Source organism: Equus caballus, chromosome 3, assembly GCF_041296265.1.
Source record: "Equus caballus isolate H_3958 breed thoroughbred chromosome 3, TB-T2T, whole genome shotgun sequence".
Classification (NCBI taxonomy): Eukaryota; Metazoa; Chordata; class Mammalia; order Perissodactyla; family Equidae; genus Equus; species Equus caballus.
In genome coordinates, this window is record NC_091686.1 from 111,660,870 (window position 1) to 111,681,555 (window position 20,686).

The 20,686-nt window shown below is 33.5% G+C and overlaps 1 protein-coding gene across 26 annotated transcripts in view; it reads left to right on the forward strand.

Annotated features, from left to right (window-relative positions):
* The window catches only part of LCORL (ligand dependent nuclear receptor corepressor like), a 152,420-nt gene that overhangs the window by 91,300 nt on the left and 40,434 nt on the right, over positions 1–20,686 (forward strand). For all 26 annotated transcript variants that reach the window (XR_011437179.1, XR_011437178.1, XR_011437177.1 and 23 more), the window contains one exon: positions 2,030–2,281. Coding sequence is in view for 23 of the 26 variants with exons in the window: in XM_070262569.1 (XP_070118670.1) it covers positions 2,030–2,281 (252 nt within the window). In the remaining 3 variants the exon portion in view is untranslated. The remainder of the gene's footprint in view (positions 1–2,029; positions 2,282–20,686) is intronic.

The following is a 20,686-nucleotide window of genomic DNA, read 5'->3' on the forward strand; positions in this document are numbered from 1 at the left end:
TAAAATTTTTATATTAAACTATTAGTCCTTTTTATTATTTGGCATTTTATGATTTAAATAAAATATAACTGCTCAGTCTGCATCTTTTTGTTTCTCTTGTTATTTCCACTGTAACCTAAGACAACAGCTAACATTTAAACTATTAAAATGCCAAGTACAAGAGTTTAATATTTTATCTACAATCTCATATAACCTTAAAATATCCTGTGAGCAAACCCTATTATGATTTCCAATGTTTTGTTATTATTTCCATTTTTATGATCAGAGAAACTAAAACATGGAGGGGATCTGTAACTAGTTCATAAAGATAGCTGAGATTCCAGCCTGTAACTAAGACTTTTACTCTAGTATCCCAAAACAAATAGTACCTCTCTTCCCTACTGGCTTCTAAACAAAGAATACATATGAAGGCTGCAATACTACTTTTTTTTTTATAGGCCCGTAGTCCGTTCTCACAGATGTTTTTTCAGAATTCAATATTCTTTGTTTTGAAAGAAATAATATAATGGAGATGTTTATTATGTAACGTCTCCAGCAGATCTGAAACAACACCCTATGGTCGAATGTATTGATATTTCGGCAAGACCATAAATAGATTCATGTCAGCTTAGGTCATATCCTGCTACCAAGTGTGGTGGCGATCATGATGGAGGTAGTTTGTTGCCTTTCCTCACCTTAAAATAGTATGTTTTCAAACCTTGTATTTTAGAGTCCTGGGCCTGTAATGATAGATGCTAGCTGGAGGACTTGCCTTCAGGTCTCTTAGACAAGTGCTCCAACTAATACTGAACCCCAAAACTAAGGAGACTTAACCCTACAGTCTCAGACAGCCCTGGATCAGAGCAGACCTGTTCACGTGATGCTGATCTGCCTGGGTAAGAGTTGAGGCATTTAAGTAACTAGCATCTCTAGAAGTAGGCCCACTTCTAAGAGGAAGAAGTATGGAATGTAATCAAGTATGCTTAGTCATCCTTCCCAGTTTACCAACCTTTCTACCTCTGAAGGAGCAGAGTAAGTAAAAGGATTGGAGTGGGGCTAGCAGTGTGTGTGTGAAACAGCCATCACCACCACCCTCCATACCAAACTCTTTATGTAATAATGTGTTTATAAGTGGTCTGTCCTTATTCCACACCTCCTACTATAAAATCATTCAGTTGTTTTTACCTCTTGTACAAGTTTCAGGCAGAATTCTGCATCACTGCTGACCTTCATTATAGTTGTAGCTGATGAACATATTTTGGGGTCAAGGCTTGATAGAGACTTTCAATAATGGTATTGCCGTTTTTATAAGAGAATCTTAGTGGATGCATGCTGAAATATTCAGGAGTGAAATGTCACAGTTCTACAATTTACTTTCAGTGGTTTTGCAAACAAAAAAATTAAAAAGCAAATGTGGCAGAATATTAACATTTCTTGAATCTTGGTAGAGACTGTCTGTGTCATTGTACTGCTCTTTATTTTTTTTCTTTATGATTGAAATTTCTCAACATAAAAAGTTGAGGAAAGAAAAAGTCCTTGATGACATTCAGGCTATATATGAAATGCACATTTGACAGAACTGAAGAATTTAATGATAATAAACAGTTTTAAAAGTTTAGATGTTTTGTTAAATACTTAATGCAGGTACTTACTATGTATATTGTTAAAAAATGCTTGGTTACTTGTATAAACAATTTGTGTTCACATACTAAGTGTTTTAATATATCTAGTAGAATACATTTGAATTAAAACTCTGAAAATAAGCTGTTCTGCTTCTATGTCTAATTCTTTATCTGTATTTTAGTTTGGGATTGAAAATATTTATTTTTAAGAAATGGTTAAATATGCCAAGTTTGGGGTTGATATATTATCATGATACTAATTAAATCAACAAGGTTTCTATTGCTAAGTCCCACAAACCACTGGCAATTACAGATTGATGCTAAAAGACTTCTGAAATCATTAACTTATAATAAAAATAAGATAAATTTAAATATTGATATTTTGCATTTCCCTTTTTTAATGCTTGTTATATTTATTTCTTCCGTAGATCTTCCTCAGAACTGTGATCCTAACATTCCCCTAGTTGCTCAGGAATTAATGAAAAAGATGATACGTCAGTTTGCAATTGAGTATATTTCAAAAAGTGGTAAAATTCAAGAGAATAGAAATGGTTCAATTGGACCAAGTCTAATATGTAAAAGTATTCAAATGAATCAAGCAGAAAACTCCCTTCAGGAAGAACAGGAAGGCCCCTTAGACCTCACTGTGAATCGAATGCAAGAACAAAATACTCAGCAAGGTAAGATTTTTGTGTGTGTGTGTGTAATATTTAATTTTACGCTTTAATACTCTTAAATATATATAACCTAATATTCATAGAGAAATTTACTTTAGACGTAATATTACTTGTAATTAGCTTATGTAATATGGACTAGAGAGAAGTGCTAATTAATAGCTTTTGTATTTGACTTTGAGAGTAATTCAGCCTCTTTGATAAACAATCTCTTTTCACAATAAATAGATAGTGAGAGAATCACAACAAGCATCTTAAAGGCAAAGTGTACAAGAGATATTTATTATAAAAAATTATTTTTAAAATGTACAGCTGAGAACATTCGTTATGTACTTTCTCTTCAGTTTTTTGCTCTTAGATGAAAAATAAAAACAAATAGATGATTTATCTTCAATTGATGTAACTGGGGAAAGAGAAAAGTTAATATGTGTGATAAATATCATGTAATCATATAATTAACTATATAGAGATATATTTTTTGTAAGAAGTCTTCATGATGAAGGCTTTGTTAGACTTATCTAATGTTTAATTGAAGGAAGAGTCATGATTCACAGAGGAAAGGAAGGAAGGGCCTTTTAATCGCTTTTGGAGGATGCCAAATAAGTGTTTGCTTGGAGGAGAGAGAACAAGCAGCTTTTGTTAACACAAGTTAGGAATAGTGTTGTCAGTCCTTGAAGCCAGAAAAATATCAGCATTAAGTTTGGTTGCACAAGGCAGTATAGTGTTTGAGGCTCTAAAGAAGAGTACACTAGTCAGTGTTTAAAGAAGACAATCTTTTCAGTGCGTAAGACAGATTAAAATTGAAAGGAACTGAAATATGGAAATAATTTTCTGTTTTTGCGTCCCTAATTTTAAGTTGTATGAGTTTATTTATATAGAATATCTGAGAAATATTAAGATAATAGGTTATAAGACAGAGGAAGAAATGTCAAAGATGACTACGATATAAGGCTTAAGGAAAAAATATGTCAATACATAGAATTTTGGAAGGTAGAAAACATGGGATTTTTAGAATTTTTTTTATTTTGCTTTTCCATGTTTCACACCCTCTTATATCTCTTCTCCTTTGGGGGAGGCAATTCAGTGTTCTAAAGAGACTAGAATGTAGGCTTTGGTATCTCACAGATGTATGGTTGAAATTCCAGCTCTGCTACTTAAGTTACTTGAACAAGTAATTTTACCTATCGGAACTTTAATTCCCTCATTTGTCATTTGACCATAATAATAACAAACTCATTGGAGCAATGTGTAAGTTAAATATAAGTAGCCAATTCATAAAAGATACTCAAATACTAGTCTCTCTGTACTGTCTACCTCCTGTTGCTTACCACCACAGAAGAGAAGCCTTAGAAGTAGCGTGATGGTGATCTGTGAATATTTGTATGGCTGTTACACTAAAGTAGGACTGAACTTTCCCTGAATGAGCCAATGAATAGAATTAGTTTCATTAGCTAGAAGTTAGATGGAAACAGATTTTAGGTCCATATAAGAAAGAATATTTCTAAGGATTGAACATTTCTTTTAAAGTGGAAAGGGGAAAAGGATTCCCTGTTTGCTTTATCATCAGAGGTATTCAGAAGCATCAGATGAGCGGTTAGAATAGGTGGCATTTTAGAAGTAAATTTTTAGTCCTTACATTCTGTGATTCTATGAAATTAAGTGGTAAGGCAGATCCAAATATATGTAGAAAACAAGAAATGTAAATTATTTAAATTATTATGATATTCTAGGCAAAGTATACAAATATATTTCTGAACATGCTGAGGTTGAAAAGAGTAATGATTGTGGATATAAATTTGTACTTCAAATAGTCATCTTGATGATTTTAATTTGGGGAATGACTGCTTATCATATGTGATTTCAGTGTTCTTACCCTAGAATAGGAATCCTTTAGTCAGGTGGCTTGTAGGGTAGAGAGCAAGGTAATAGATAAGGCTGAAGAAATAGGTAGGGACCAGATTATAAGAAAGCTATGTAGGAAATCTTAAGGATTTTGACTTTTCTTAGGGCCACAGAAAGCTGCTAGATTGCTTTAAGCAGAGTAATAAAATCAGACTTTCTCTTACAAAACTGTTCTGCTGTGGTATAGATTGGTAGGCTCTAACTTTGCCTACTTGCATACTAAATTTAAAAAAATGGAGCACATATCTTTTGATGCATTTGTTGTGTGCGTGTGTGTGTGTGTGCACACTAATATCATATATGTACTAATTTTTTCACAGTTCAAAATTTTTAAGGTTGAAATAAAGATAACAGTTTTAAAATGACTTGTTAATCATGATAACTTTACCGCCAGTATCTTATTACACAATATAGACTTTGGGAGAGTTTTATGAATAATGATAGAAGGTATAAATCTGTATTTCAAATGGTTTTCTTAAGAATTAGAAAAAATTTTGGCCTGATTTCCCTGTTTTTCTGTACAGTATAATCAATAAAGTGCTCATACTAGTAGTAGCAGTGTTAGTTCTGCCCTTTGTTTGTTAGTTTGTTATTAGCTAATGCTTACATTTTTCATGTTATTCTCAGGCTATAGTGTTTTTTTATGCTTTTTGGTGACGAACATCAGCCCTGAGCTGTCTGTTCCCAATCTTCCTCTTGTTTGTTTTTTTCTCCCTGAAACCCCAGTGCATAGTTGTATATCCTAGTTGTGGGTCTTTCTAGTTCTTCTGTGTGGGACACTACCAAAGTATAGCTTGATGAGCGGTGCGTAGGTCCATGCCCAGGATCTGAACCGGCAAATGCTGGGCTGCCGAAGCCGAGTATGTGAACTTAACCACTCAGCCACAGGGCTGGCCCCAATCTATAATTTCTTAACAGTACCATTTAAGCTGGTTGTTCATTTTGTGAATTACTTTATTCAAATTAGATAATGTAATCATAAATCCAGTAGATAATCTAACCATGAATAATGTAGATAATTCATGGATAGTTTAACCTATAAATCTGTAAAATTCTCAATACCAAATGAGTTTACAGGTAACTTTATATAACCTTAAAGCAACAGATGATTCCTATCTTTTGCAGACTATTTTAAAGAATGGAAAAGAGGGGAAAACTGATATAATCTTGATACCAAAACCAGACAAAGATAGCAAAAGAAGGGAAAGTTGCAAACCAGTCTTACTTAGAAACACAGGTGCAAAAATCCAAAATAAGTATTAGCATATTTAATATAGTGAAATATAAAAACATAATAAATAATGACTAGGGAAGCACAGACAATTCTGCATTTGAGAAATCTTTTTTCACATTATGCAAAAAAAGGAAAGCAATATCATCCTGATAGATACAGAAAAAAATTCTACAAAAACTGACCCTTTTATGATAAAAAATGCTTATCAAACCAAGAATAGATGAGCATTACTGCTATCAGAAACATAATAATCTAATAATTTAAAGTAATGGACAAGACAAAAATGAACACTATCACCAATTTTCAGCATTTTTGTGAGAGGTCCTGACTCATGTAACATGATGAGAAAAAATAGAAGTATGAAAATAAGCAATAGCAATAAGGAAAGAATGAGCAAAATTGTGGTGCTTACAAACAGTATATATGAAGGAATATCTAAGCAAACTTTTAGAATTGATTAAAAAATTCAGAAAAGGTACTACTCACAAGATCAGTATGTATTACTTCATATCAGCAACCACCCAATTAGAAAGTCCAGTTTTTAAAAAAAATCTCATCTACAATAGCAACAAAAGCAGAAAAAAACATTAAAACACCTGAGAATGGAACTGATAAACTGTTTAAGACCTTATGGAGAACATTATAAACCTTTACTGAAGGACGTGGAAGAAGACTCTCAGAGCGAGTGATGGTATTTAAATGATCGGAAAGACTCTAAAAGGCAGCAGTTCATCCTTAATGCACTGGCAAATTCACGGTCATTCTACTCAAAATTCTGATAGGGTTTATTGTGGGAAGGGACTTGCCAACCCTAAAATTTATGAGCAATACTTAATGGACCAAGAATAACAAAGTCAAGGTGGTGAGGACTTGCTCTAAAACATATCAAGACTAATTTGGTGCAATAATTAAAACACAATGCTGTTTGCCATAACGAATTATTAGTTTAGAAAGATTAGTGAGCCCAGAAACTCTCCAAACGTTAGTGGAATCTTGGTACAAGTCAAGATTTCATTATAAATCACTGGGAAGAATGGCCTATTCAATAAATAGGGGCAATTGGTTACCCACATGGAGGGAAAAAAGTAGATGGACTCCTACCTCACACCACTTGCGAAAATAATTCCAGTTGGGTTAAAGGGCTAAATGTAAAAAAGCAAAACTGAAAGTTAGAGAAGATATAGGATTATACCTTAATGAACTGAAAATAAGGAAAAATTTCTTAATATGCAAGAATAACAATCCGTATAACAATTTTATAAATTTGGCTATACTGAAATGCAAAACTAAAGTATTATAAAAGTCACTGAACAGAGGGAAAATTAAAGCCTCAAATTTGGAGACAGTGTTTACAACTGATGTAAATAACAACCTTTCAACTACCAAAACAAAACTACAGCCAATGAGAAAAACACAACTCTTTAGAAAACTAGGCAAAAACAGTTGTCAGAAGATAACAGAATAGCCAAATAAGCAAAGAAAAGAGTGCTCCAAGGAATATCCTGTTATGCCTCCATCATAATATAGGGTTCTTTTATTCTAAAGTATAACAAATGGTAATTCAACCTCTGATTGACAATAAGTACTTGCAAAGAAATCTTTATTTGACAGCTCTGATAATTAAGCTCATATCTCTAAAACATCCACCCTTTGTTTTATATTTTTTCCGTCTGCAACAATATTTCACTAAATAGTACTGTAAATATTTGTCAAAATAATTATATCTCCAAGACTTCTCTTTTCCATGCTAACTTCTAGAAATTTTTTTTCCATCTGAACAATGAGACAGTCTAGTCCTTTTACTTGGTACTATAAATATTTGTTGAAGCTATGATGTTTCTCTAAACCTCTGTTTTCCATGCAAATCTTTTCAGCTTCTTTAATTGTTCTCCATAAGTCTGTTTCTGTACTCCTCATTTTCCTTGCCCCGTCTTCCACAAACTCTAAACTGACTTAAAATATAGTTACTCTGAGGAAAATATTCCCATTTGCCTCTGCATTGTACTTTCTAACCAGGTGTTTCAAATATTAGAGGTTTTTCTTTGTGCACTTTCGTGCCTGCGGATTTATTTAAATATGCTGAGCCTCAGAAATTGCAAGGAAGTCAGTCATGCATTGCTTCTACCAATGATTCTTCTTTGCCCTGGCAGACTAAGTTAAAAAACAGGTAGAAATAACGTTAGCATATCAATTTTCTTTTCTTAATTTCAGTTTTAATCTGGGGCCAAAGTAAACACTTCTTCTAAATTCCAAAGTATAGGAAGAAATTTGCAACTTCTGGACCGTTATCATTATCGTGACAACCATGAAGAATTTGCCACTGCTATACAAAACAAAATCACAAGCGGGCAGAGGTGAAACAGCAGCACTTCACTGGCCTTGTTGGTGTATTTTTCTCCCATGACGTCCAGTGAATATTCTGGTAGAATTCTCATTATCATCAGTTTCTCACTGCACTGTAATTGTTTGCATGTTTATCTCCCCATCATAATCTACTTTTGGGAGCAGGAAGTTGTCTATGCGCTTTCGTATCCCTAGAGCATGTATGATATGTGACATGTTGGATTTATTGGATCAAAAATCTTCATTATTTTCAAATGCTCCTGACAACTAAAAGGAGAATTGAGACTTGATCGTTGGATTTGTGATTTTTTTAGCCATGAAATTTTTTATTTTAAACATTTTGGGTGGAAAATACCCTGAAATATCTTGGTAATTTCTTAAACAATATATGGAACATTAAGTGTCCATGATGAAGATTAATTATTGCACTGCCTTGTAATAACTTGACAGCTTTAGAATTATTTTCCCTTAAGCTAATTGGAAACAGATGAGTAAAAAAAAAATTTTATTATTGCTTCACCTTATCAGTAGGCTGAGCTTTAGAAATTACATCTCCTAGTTTGAGTAAGATTTTTTTTTAAACAAATTATGTATGAGACTAATATCAACTAGGCTTCAAGTGAGCATTTGGGAGACTGCATTGAATACACTACATGAATTTCAGTGATGTATTTAGTCGTCAGTAAGTATTCTTTGTTGCTTGTGTCGCCACCACTACTATGATTTCTTAGCCTAGATTAAGGTAGGTGGAGTTGTCAGCTGCGATGTTAAACTGTGATTAAGGGAGCCGTGTATGGTTTTATGATACTATGTTCAACTGTGCTGTTTATAAATGAAGTCTGTTGTTATTCTGTTAGCAAAATACTCAGCAGTTTTAAAAATTCAGTTCAGAAGATATTTCTGTATCTACTAATGAAAGCAATAAAATCATCCATCTTGTTTTTCCATGATGAGCTTTTGTTTTACAAGGCTAAAGACATAGAGAAGAAAATATTATGTTCCATGCTTGAGAAGACGCCATATTTTAGTAAACCTGAAGAATAAAATCTTATATCTAGATGATCTGTGTCCTTTCCAATCTAACCTTCTCGGACTCTAGGGATAGAAGAAACAGGTGATACTTAAAAATTCCAAGTCCAGGCATACCACTCATCTTCTTAAAACCCTTTAATGGCTTTACGTTATCCTTAGGATAAAGTCTAAAATCCTGAACTCACCCAGATCCAGCCTCTCCCGATTTAGCTCCTCTTGTGTCTCTCTTTAATCTTCATACTGGCTTTCTCTCAGTTTCTTGAAGATGTCAGACCCTTTGGCCTCACAGCATTCACATGTGTTGTTGCCTCTCTGTAGAAGCCATTCCCTGCTCCTACCAATGTTTTCTAAATAAATCTTACTCATTTTTTTTTTCAGGTCTCATTTTAAACATCAATTCTCTAAGAGAACTTCCCCCACACCTCCTGAATTGGATGCTCACAGACACACACACATTATTAATTCTCACCAAAATTTAGTTTGGGTCTCCTTTTCTATTTTCCCATAGCATCCTGTATTCTTTTGTAGCACTCATCACCGTTGTAATTATTTATTTCCACCATCTTATTTTGTGCTTTCTCTTTGTCAAGCTTTTTTTCCTCCTCTGTTTTTTTCTTTTAGATCGTATTTTTTCCTTTATTTCACTTTTTTGCTTTGCTAATTTTGAAGTTATGTACTCTATTGCTATTCTGTTAGTGGTTACTCTAGCAATTTTTTAATGTGTAATTAACAGTTATTATAAGGAACTTAGAGTCTTTCAACTTGTCACCTCCCCTGACACTTACTGCCATTTTGTCAGTGCTTTAGTTCTCTTTTTATGATATCACAATTTAAGCATTTTAACTCTTTGTTTCATATCATCAGGTTTTGTTTAGATTTACATACATAATTACCTTTTCCTTTGCTCACCATTCCTTGCTATATCTCAGATTTTCTTTTGGGATCAGAAATTCCTTTAATAAGGGTCTATTCATAGTAAGCTCTCAGATTTTTTTTTTTTCTTATTCTGTTTTCTTTTCTTTTTTACTTTTTTTCTTGAAAGATAGCCTAGACTTGTGTGTACCCAGAAAAACTAACGAATTTTTTTTCTCAACACTGCTGCTGTGACAGTGTCTTGGCTTCCATTATTGCTATCACTGCCCAACTAATGGGCTTTCCTTTGTAGGTAGTCTTCACATGCTACTTTTAGCATTTCTCTCTCTCTCAGTCTCTCTGTTTTGTTTATGGTGTTCTGCGGGTTTTCTTGGATATGTTTGGATGTAGATTTCTTTTATTTATTCTGCTTGTGAGTCATATGTTTCCTAAAACTGAGGACAAATATCTTTCATCAATTGTGATATTTTAATCATCTTTTCAAATATATCGTAACTCTCACTTTATCTCCTGTCAAAATCTACTGAGACATATTTTGAATCTTATTCTGTCCTCCATATCTTATATTCTCTTTCATATCTTCCAACTCTTTGTCTCTTTCTTTTGCATCCTGATTTATTTATTTAGAACCGTCTTTAAATTCACTAATTCTCTCTTGAGCTATTCTAATCCCTGTTTAACTTGTATCTTGAGTTTCTAATTTGTTAGTATATTTTTCATTTCCAGAAGTTATTTGTTACTTTTTTGAAATATGGCTGTCAGTGTGCCCCTAATTTTACAAAAGAATCAAATCTAGGTATTAAGAGTGACTGGGAGGATTATTTTAGGTAAGGTGGTCAGGAAGGCCTCCCTGAAGAAGTGAGTTTGAGCAGAGACTTGAATAGTGAGAAGTCCTCCATATGGAGATCTGAAGGCAGGGCGTTCCAGGCAGAAGAAATATCAAAGACAAAGACAAAAATAGTAGAAATCAAAAAAGGCAGGAACAAATCAGGGATGTTTGAGGAGCTATATAAAGATTGTCTCAGTCACTTCAAAATCAAGAGACTATTCAGAGTTTTTTCCATAAAGTCAAATTACAGCATGTCAAAAAATATAATTGTTACAGTATATATTAGCTAGATTTTTCTGTTTTGTAAAGAATATCACTAACAAAAAGCCATGCACTTTAAATTCAGAAGTTCCATAAATGTTACCATGTAAGCACACCATCACTTGACTAACTTAATCAGCTGTATGAAGCATAAAAAGAAAGACAGACAGAAGTCAACTTCTTTTGTAGCCATTACATTTTTCCTGGATTTTCATTGTAGTTTGATATAAATTGGCCACTTTATCACCACGTGGTTTCCAAGTGACAGTTTATTGGGTTTTTGTTTTCCTTGTAATTTCTTCATGTTTTTTCCCTCCAAAGAGATAACTTTCATAATATGTATCTTAATATAACTCTGAAGTTATCAGTGTGCCAAAATGGGGTTTTCATGCTTAGGTTGAATAAAGTAAAGCTGATATTACCTCTCTATTTAAACTCCTCTTTGTTTTCTGTTACATGAAGAACAAAATTTAAATTTCTTTCTACGACTTTTTTGGTTTTGCTAAGATCTTGTCCCTGCCTACCTCTCTGGACTTATTCCATTCCCTCTTTTCCTGCTTAGGCTGTGCAGGTAGGTCACACTGTTTCTGACATGTGCAATGCTCACTTCACAGAACCTTCGCTCCTGCTGATTGCTTTGCTTGGCTTACTCTACCTTCAGACCTTCATGTTTCTCTGCCTTGTTCCTTTTTATAATTTATATCTCAACTGGAATACCATCTTAACAATAAGAGACTGATAAATTCCGGTATATAAAAATAACTTGTGTGTGATAGAGAAGAAAGCACCATTAGAAAAATCAAAAGGCAAATAGCATTCTGTGAAAAACATGTTTGCAATTTATGTTGTAACATAAAGGACTAAACAGGGCTGACTCTGGAGCATAGTGGTTAAGTTTGGTGTGCTCCACTTCAGCAGACTGGGTTCGTGGGTTCAGATCCTGGGCATAGACCTACACCACTCGTTAGCCATGCTGTGGTGTCAACTCACATACAAAATAGAGGAAGATTGGCACAGATATTAGCTCAGGGCGAATCTTCCTCAGCCAAAAAAAAAAAAAAAAGAGGACTAATAGTCATCTGTTGCATTATGAGTTTAAAAAAAATTGAGAAGGGGCTAGCCTGGTAGCTTAGTGGTTAAGTTTTCATGCTCTGCTTCGGAAGCTCTGGATTCATGCATTCTGATTCCGGGCGTGGACCTACATCCTGCTCATCAAGCCATGCTGTGGTGGCGTCCCACATAGAAAATAGAGGAAGAATGGCACAAATGTTAGCTCAGGGCCAATCTTCCTCAAGCAAAAAAAGGAAGAGTGGCAACAGATATTAGCTCAGGGCCAATCCTCCTCACCAAAAAACAAAAAAAATTGGAGAAGTAAAAGATCAACAACCTGACTGAAAAAATGAGCATAATTGTACTGTCAATTCATAGAAGAAGTTTCAAAAGCCTTTAAACATAAGAAAATACACCACTCATATATGATTCACACCTATGAGACTGATAAGAATTCAAATATAAGAATATAACCTGTTTGGTGAGGCTGTGGAGAAACAGGCACTCTCATGCACTACTGAGGGAATACACCTAGTAAGATCCTTATAAAGGGGTATTGACAATATCTGTTAAATTGTATATGCATTTACCCTTTGACCCAGCAATCCCGTTTCAAAGAATCAAGCCTATAATTGCACTTATACCAATGTGGAATGATATATATTCATTGGGGGGCATTATTTATAATAGCAAGGGTTTGGAAATAACCCAAATGGTTAACTAAATAAATTATTGTACACCCACATAGTGGAAGACTGAGCATCTGAAAAAAAGTGGTGAGAAAGATCTCTTTATAATGACATTCCCAGGTTTTATTACTAGGTGATAATTCCAAGATACAGAACAGTATATATTATACATTCTGTGTAAACAAAGCAGGGAAGATAAAAGCTAATGTGTGGTTACCTATAAGGTGATGAAGTAAATGAGGTGGAAGGGACAAGATAGAAGTGCTGTGAATGGACCTTGTTATGTATTTTTATGTAAAATTGTCTATATACTCCAAAGAATAAACATTTTAATAAGTAAAGTAATCCCTAAAATTTGAAAAAAAAATTAACAAATAAGCCTCGTTGCATCAAGTTAGTAACATGTTGACACTGAGAAAAGAATTATGTCAGGTGACTTTACCCAATATTTTGACTGTATGTTCTTAGTGGAATATATTCTAAGGACAAGGAGTGCTTCAAAGAAACCCTAAACTTCCTTTTATTAATATTAGTAATAATATTATCACTTTATTTTGAATCTATAGGATAAATCAAATACATAATCATATTAACGTTGTTAGGAATCCAAGATTTTCAAGGTAAGAGAAGAAGTGAACAAGAGTAAAATCAAAGAGGGAAAAACCCTGTATTGTGTGTGGATTGGAAATGTCAGTGCAAACTCACAGTTTATTTTTCTTTTCAAAAATGCACATTTCCTAGTCTGACCACTGAAATATCCTACAAGCAGTGACAATTCAGAGGCATTGGACTGTGGTCTTTAAACATTGTTTTCCTTTAAAAGGAAGCGGGCCTCCTTGGAATCCTGGTCTGTATCAGAAAATGTACAAGATGAGCCTGGAACATCTTGTGCCAACGAGCAAGAAAACTCCAAAGACTAATTTGTCAAAAGAAAACAGGAGCCAGCGTTAAGGGTTCCCCATTAGCCAAATATGAGACCATTTGAGCATCAAAAGGATGAATAATTGCAACTGAAAAATATTAAATGTTTTAAAATCCATTAGTTTATAATAAAAAACAAAAGTGCCAAGCCAGGATGGCCTGGTGATTTAAGTTCTGCACGCTCTGCTTCAGTGGTCCAGGTTTGGTTCCCCGGCGTGGAACCGCACCACTTGTCAGTAGCCCTGCTGTGGCAGCAGTTCACATAGAAGAATTAGAAGGACCTACAACTAGAATATACAAGTAGGTACTGGGGTTTCGGGGAGGGGAAAAATAAACAGTGGAAGATTGGCAACAGATGTTAGCTCAGGGTGACTCTTTCCCTGCAAAAACAAACCAAAAGGGCCCCTCAAAGTCATTAGTTTTCTTTGGAGATATGTAACATGTCAACTCTTCACTGTGAAAATGAGCAATTAAAGGAAATAGTTAAGCATTTACCTTGCTTTTCTTGTACAAATTCTATATCAGGACAACCAAATAGCCTTCATTTAAGGACGATTCTTAAAGAATTCCAGCTAATAAATATGAAAAGCATGATAGACTTAAGATATTACTGTTTTGCACCTCCTAATAAGATAATTGAATCAAACATCATCATCAGAAGATAAAACTATTAGAGGAAAGGTTGCTTGGGGAACTTTACAATGGAGACGTCAGACTGTCACCGTCAGAACACAGTGATCACTGGAGCATCATTGGAAATAGATTTTATGTGCCTCATGATATGTTGCATCACTTGTGAAGTATTTGTGCCAAAATCGTCAAACATGAAGCTAAGCAATTCTTTAGGCCAGTTGATCTCAAGTGTGGGTCAGAAAGCCCTGAGTGTTCTTGAATCTCTTTCAGGGGATACACCGGGTCAAAACTAATAATAACAACACTAATAATAAGACGTTATCTGCCCTTTTTAATCTCATTCTCTCCACAGTGTGTATGTAGTTGAGTCAGCCAGAGGCTACGTGATATGTAATATCTAAACACATTGAATATGGAAGCCTATATGAGAATCCAGCTATCTCTTATTAAGCTAGACATTATAAAGAGATGACTTTAAAGTAAAAAAATTCTTAGTGTTTAATTTTGAAAATGTTATTTTTCGTTAAAAATGTTTCTATGAACATTAACATTTGTAGAGTTATTGTTATCAATTAAAAATATTTTTAAAACTTCTCAGTTTAATTTATAATATGATAAATATAAATGGATATAACTCACCTAAACAAAAGCTCTTTGGGGGTCTGCAGTAATTTTAAGAGTGAAAAGAGAGTATGAGATCCAAAAGTTTGAGAGCCATTAGCATTAGAACTAATTCCAAGTTTATCATAATTATTGGAAAATGCAAGAATAACGTAAATGACACCACAGGAAAGCAAACAGAAGAAACCATAATATCAGACATTCTCTAGTAGAATTGATGGCTGGCTTCTTCAAAAAGTCCATGTCATTGTTTTAAAAAATGAGGGAAAAGGCTGCTCAAAAGTTTTCTGAGATTTAGGAGACATGACCATCAAATATAACAGAGACAAATTAGCCCCTAATTTGAACATACTAACTGTAAAAAGACATTCTGGACGCACTAGAGGAAGTTTCAGCACAAACCAGGTATTAGACGATAGCAGGGAATTGTTACAGTTACACTGAAAATCTCCATGTGTTTTAAAGATGCACCAGAGTGTAGAAATGACGTGACATCTGGAATTAGCTTTAAAATACCTAAGTAAATAAGAATAAATAGAACAGGTGTGGCATAAATCTAGGTAATTGGTGAAACTGAAGAGGGGATGTAAGGGGGAATCGTTCTATCCTTTTGTATGTTTAAAATTTATCTTAATAAAATTTCTTTTTTAAATAAGAACAAATCACCTTCCCAGCGGCTTTGCCTGGTCATTTATTCCAACATAGTAAACTCTTTCTACTTGCCATTGTCATTGCTCTCTTCTGTCTTACCACCTTGTGAAATTATTTTTTTATTGATTTGTTTATCTTTTCTTTGTCTACCCTACTAGAATGTAAGTTCCATGAGAGCAGGAACATTTTCTATCTTGTTCCCTACTGTTCCTTTGTGCCTACAAAAATGACTGGCATATTTATAGCCACTCAGTAAGTATTAATTGAACAAATGGACTATAAAAGCTATGTGTTGTAGAAGAACTAGAAAATAAATAAGCAAATGAAGAAAATAAAAATTATCCTTTGCTTATCCACCCAGATGTCACTGCTCCCATTAAGTTTGAAAACTTAAGATTGAAATCCTTTCAAATCATTTGCTGGAAAGAATACACACACTCTCTCTCTGTCCTCCCAGAACTCACTACCGCAAATCATATGTAATTCTCTGTAAATTGTGTTTTTTTAATAATACTTTTAACATCCTTATGTTACTAAATATTTTTCTGCAGGATCATTTTAATAGTTAAATTGATTTACTTAACCACATAGTATTGTATTTTGTGGAAGGATCACATTATATTTAGTTCGGTATCTTTGGATATATAAGTAAACATTCTTGAGCTAAGATTTTGCACTAAATCTTAATTTTTACCTTAGAACAAATTCCTAGAAGTGAAATTGCTGCATCAAAGAGTATGCATAATGCTGTTAGAAGTCAAGGGGTGAGTTAGTAACCAGAAGGAGCGGGGTGGGGGGATGGTGGAGGTAGTGGCTTCTGGGTTGATAGTGGTAATCTAAGTGCTATTTACATAGGAATGTTCAGTTTGTGAAAATTCATTAAACTATGTACTTATGTGCATTTTTCTTATGGATGTCATTTCAATAAAAAGTTTTTTAAAACTCCTATAAGTCATTTTTGGATGGGCATGATAAAGGCTATTAAACGTATGGTCAGCAAAGCTATCCAATATGACATTGGTGTAATAAGTGTACATTCAACTTTTTAAATAAAATGTTTGGTTAAAACTTTAACTTAGAGGATAAAGTAGTGCAATGCGTGGGATAAAAAAGAGAGCTCTTTTTTAAATGTTTTCAAGGTATTGACTTGAAGGCTTTTGAAACTTTGCTTTAGTTCGGTACTTGTAGGAGTAACTGAAGAAAGAAAAAAGAACTAAAATGAAATTCTAATATGGCATTTGGTGGAAGTGCAGAAACTTTGTTGAATTTTACCAGTAATATTTTCCTAGTTAAATGTAGTATTACTAATTTTTACATCCTAAATTTTCTATAAACACTTTACTCTGATTTATATTGTCCCTCCTCGTTATTAATAAATAGTAGATGAATTAATTCTGTGAGATTTCACTTATATATGCACTAAATAAAATACATCAGGAAGGTAATAACCTTCCCTTTTAAAAAAGTGTTTGACTTGCAGAGAGAGGCAAATGAGGGAAAGAAGAACCAATGTTAAGGCTTAATCGATGTCCTACTCTGATGTTATGTTGATTATTTCCCGCATGACTCTGAAAGTTTAACTCAGTGGTTAAAGTAGTAACAATAAAAACAATTTAAAATAAAATTTGGATAAACCCAAGGGAATGTTTTTACGCTTTGGTATTACTTTGTTAATAAGTTTGTGAGTTTTTTCATTAATATATACTCATTATGGCAAACTTGGGGAAAACCGAGAAGTGTATATAGAGAGAGAGATAATATATGTTATGTGTATATATATGTATATATATACATACACACACACACATATATACACATGTATGCAAGTATGTGCCCATACACATATTTTAACTGCTCAAATTGTCGTCAGACATCACCATTGTTGCCATTTGGTATATTTACTTCCAAATTTTATTCTTTATTTTATTTGATTTTTTGGATTTTTTTAGATAGTTACATATCTCTATTCAAGTTTTATATCCTATTTTTTAAAACATCATAATAGCATTCACAGTTTCCTATGTTTTATTAATTTCCTTAATGGATATGTTAAACCTAATTCTCAAGCAAGTGAGAGTACCATAGTTCATACAACCATTTTTTAAATATTTAAGACTCTAAAAATATATAAACCTATTTGTATATTGGATTGCGTCAGGACTAAATGGGTTAAGACATGTAATGCTCCTAGTGTAGTGTTTTGCACATATGTACACTATTGAAAAATATAGTTTTATATATTTGGATTTTAAGTAAGTTACTAATATTTTCTAGAAGTGAGTTGAATATAAATGGTTAATAATTGAAATCGTAGGAATCTCCTAGAGAGTACAGTAAGAAAAAACTAGAAAGAGCCAAAAACTGACTAGAACAATACATTGAGGGGCTAAAGGAAAGACAAGAAGACCCATTTAAGGAGATAGGTAAGAAGTGATCGGACTTAAGGTAGAAAGAGCATTAGGGTATTTATTAAGACTATTAACATAGGTTTGCATTAAACAGTATTAAATGTTAAATAGCAGTGATTTTGATAATCACTAGCAGTGATATTGCTTGTGATTAGCATTTTTATGAAATTTAGTTGGAATATTTTCCCTTTGTCCAGACAACATAAAATTTATGTGATATTTTCTCCTCTCATTAAAATTCACTTGCCTTCATGTACTGAATCTTACTGATAGTTAAATATTTAATGTTGATAGATGATGTGACTTCAAAGATCCTTTAACTCATGTTGGTACTCAAGTATGGACTGAGCTTGGTGATTTGCTTGGTATAGCAGCTGGAGACCAATAACACGTCAGGGGTTAATATGTTTTTAATATATTTAATATTCATATTTAATTAAGTGATCATCAATCTTGACAATATTTCTGAAGAAAAATCTGTATGATTATTAGAACCTAACGAATATAGAAATTGATTATTAAAAACCCTTCTTAGCCTCTTTAACGTAAATGGAGTTTATCTTTATGTGAAACTTTCCCATATAGGTATCAAACTTTTGACTGTGCTGTCATTTTCTCTCTAGCTGAACAAAGTTCATTGATTTCATGACTATTTGTCAGTCTAAATCTGTTATATATACAATGTTCCCTGCTAGTACTTGGTGTTACAGAATTGAGTGAGTCGATGATGAGTCAGTCACTAAGGCTTTGTTGAGGTACTATTGCTTTCTGGCCCTTGCTTGGGAAGTGAGTCTTGTGAGAAAATCAGCCAAGTAATTATATGTAATTATATATAAATCTTAAATAGATATTAGACATAGTTACTAACTCCTCACAATAATGTTGGACTTTAGGTACTAAAGTAGGCAAATTATAACAACATATCATAAACACAGTATAGAATACAAAGGGTGCTGTGGGAGTATGAAAGAAGGGTAGGGAAAAATTAAGAAAACCTTCTTTAAAGGGATGATCCTGAAGGATGTGTAGAAGTTAGCCAGGCTAAGAGCACAGAGCATACTTTGAATGGACAAAGGCTAGATAAGAGATGAGAAAGAACGGTGTCCTTGGAGGAGGTGAGAAACAATTCTATATTATGAGGCTTGCATATGTCTGCTTTAAATAGCTCCTTTATCAGGAATTCACATGAAAACACAGAACTGAGAACAATTTGTGAATGAAAATTCAAATCTTGATTTTAACAGAAGGTGAATTCTAAGAAAATTATCCCAATAAAATGTTAATACTCAAGATACTGCCCGATTTGGTCATGGTTTCAATTTTTTCAAACACAGTCCATGTTAAAAGTTATCTCTGGTAGCGTCATATATACAACAATTACCTGATCCTGTTGAAAGATTACATTAGCCTCTTTTTAATTCTACACATTTTGCATTAGTTTTTGATCAGAAATAATTAAATTGTGATGTTAATGTCCAGTCTACAACCAGTAAATGGGAATAATTTGTGTTTATTATTAGGAAGATCTTTAAATATACTGAAAAATACAGCATAATAATCATGTTCCTGTCACTCAGAAATAATAATTGTGTTATTTGATTGTACTTGCTTCTGACACGTTTTCTCTAAAGTAACTATTACATCTTTTCATTTGTCCTTGGGAGCAACTACTAATAATACCTATTTATGCATCTATAAGCAAAATAGTTTTGCGTACTTTAACAATTCACATAAATGCATACCAAATGCACTCTTGTTAATTTAATCCTATGACTTGCTTTTCTTTATCATCAGATTAGCAAAAATTAAAAATCTCAACAACACCAAGTGTTGTCAAGGATGTGGGAAAGAAATTTGGTAATGTATACTAAAGTTCAAAATGTACATACCCTACTGTCTAGCACTTTCACTTCTAGGTGTATATCTTAGAGAAATTCTTGTACATAGACACAAGAAAACATTTAGATAGATTTCATTTCAGCGTTGTTTGTAATAGTGAAAAACTAAAACAGCCTAGGAACCTACCAAGAGGTGAATGGTAAATAAATTTCAATCTTTCTCTTTCTCTGTCTTCTACTTATTTTATATTGCCATAGAGAATTTAGCATAGTAAGTGCTTAGTTTTTATCCATCAAGTTAATTAGTACTTTGGAAATATTACATGCAGAATCAAGTTATGATATGATACCTCTTTTGTGAAGGAGTGATGCTGATAGATGTAATCACCATTCAGTTAGATATAAATTATTAACAGGAGCAAGAAAATGCCCTTTATCCCCAGTCCCTCTTCCCAAGTTCTCTTTCCCTTTCTCTTTTGTTTTTTTTTTTAAAGATTTTATTTTTCCTTTTTCTCCCCAAAGCCCCCCCCCCCCCAGTACTTAGTTGTATATTTCAGTCGTGAGTCCTTCTAGTTGTGGCATGTGGGACGCCACCTCAGCATGGCCTGATAAGCGGTGCCATGTCTGCACCCAGGATCCGAACTGGCGAAACCCTGGGCCACTGAAGTGGAGTGCTAACTTAACCATTTGGCCACGGGGCCAACCCCTCCCCCTCTCTTATTGTTCTTGCTTTTCTAGTCCAGACAATCCTAGGGGTAACTCCTTTTATTTTTCTAAGCTCGTGAGCTACAGCCTTTGTGATGGAAAGAAGAATCATGATTTCAGCAAAATACATTCGTATAGGTGATAATACTAACAAAAACTGAGATTTTTTCTATAGATAATATCTAAAAATCCTTTACTTATATATTTATGTATTTTGTATTCACTACATAAATGTTCGTTGATTAAAGACTTGTGTGGCAGAAATATGTCGAAGGTGTATATTTTCCATTTTCACTAGATACAGACTATAATGTATTACTTTAGTTAGCAAATCCTTTTAGAACAAAACTTTTGACATGGGCCTAGGTGTGGAGAAGGGGTTATGGAAAAAAGATTAAAGCGTGTCTCACCTGTTTAGAGT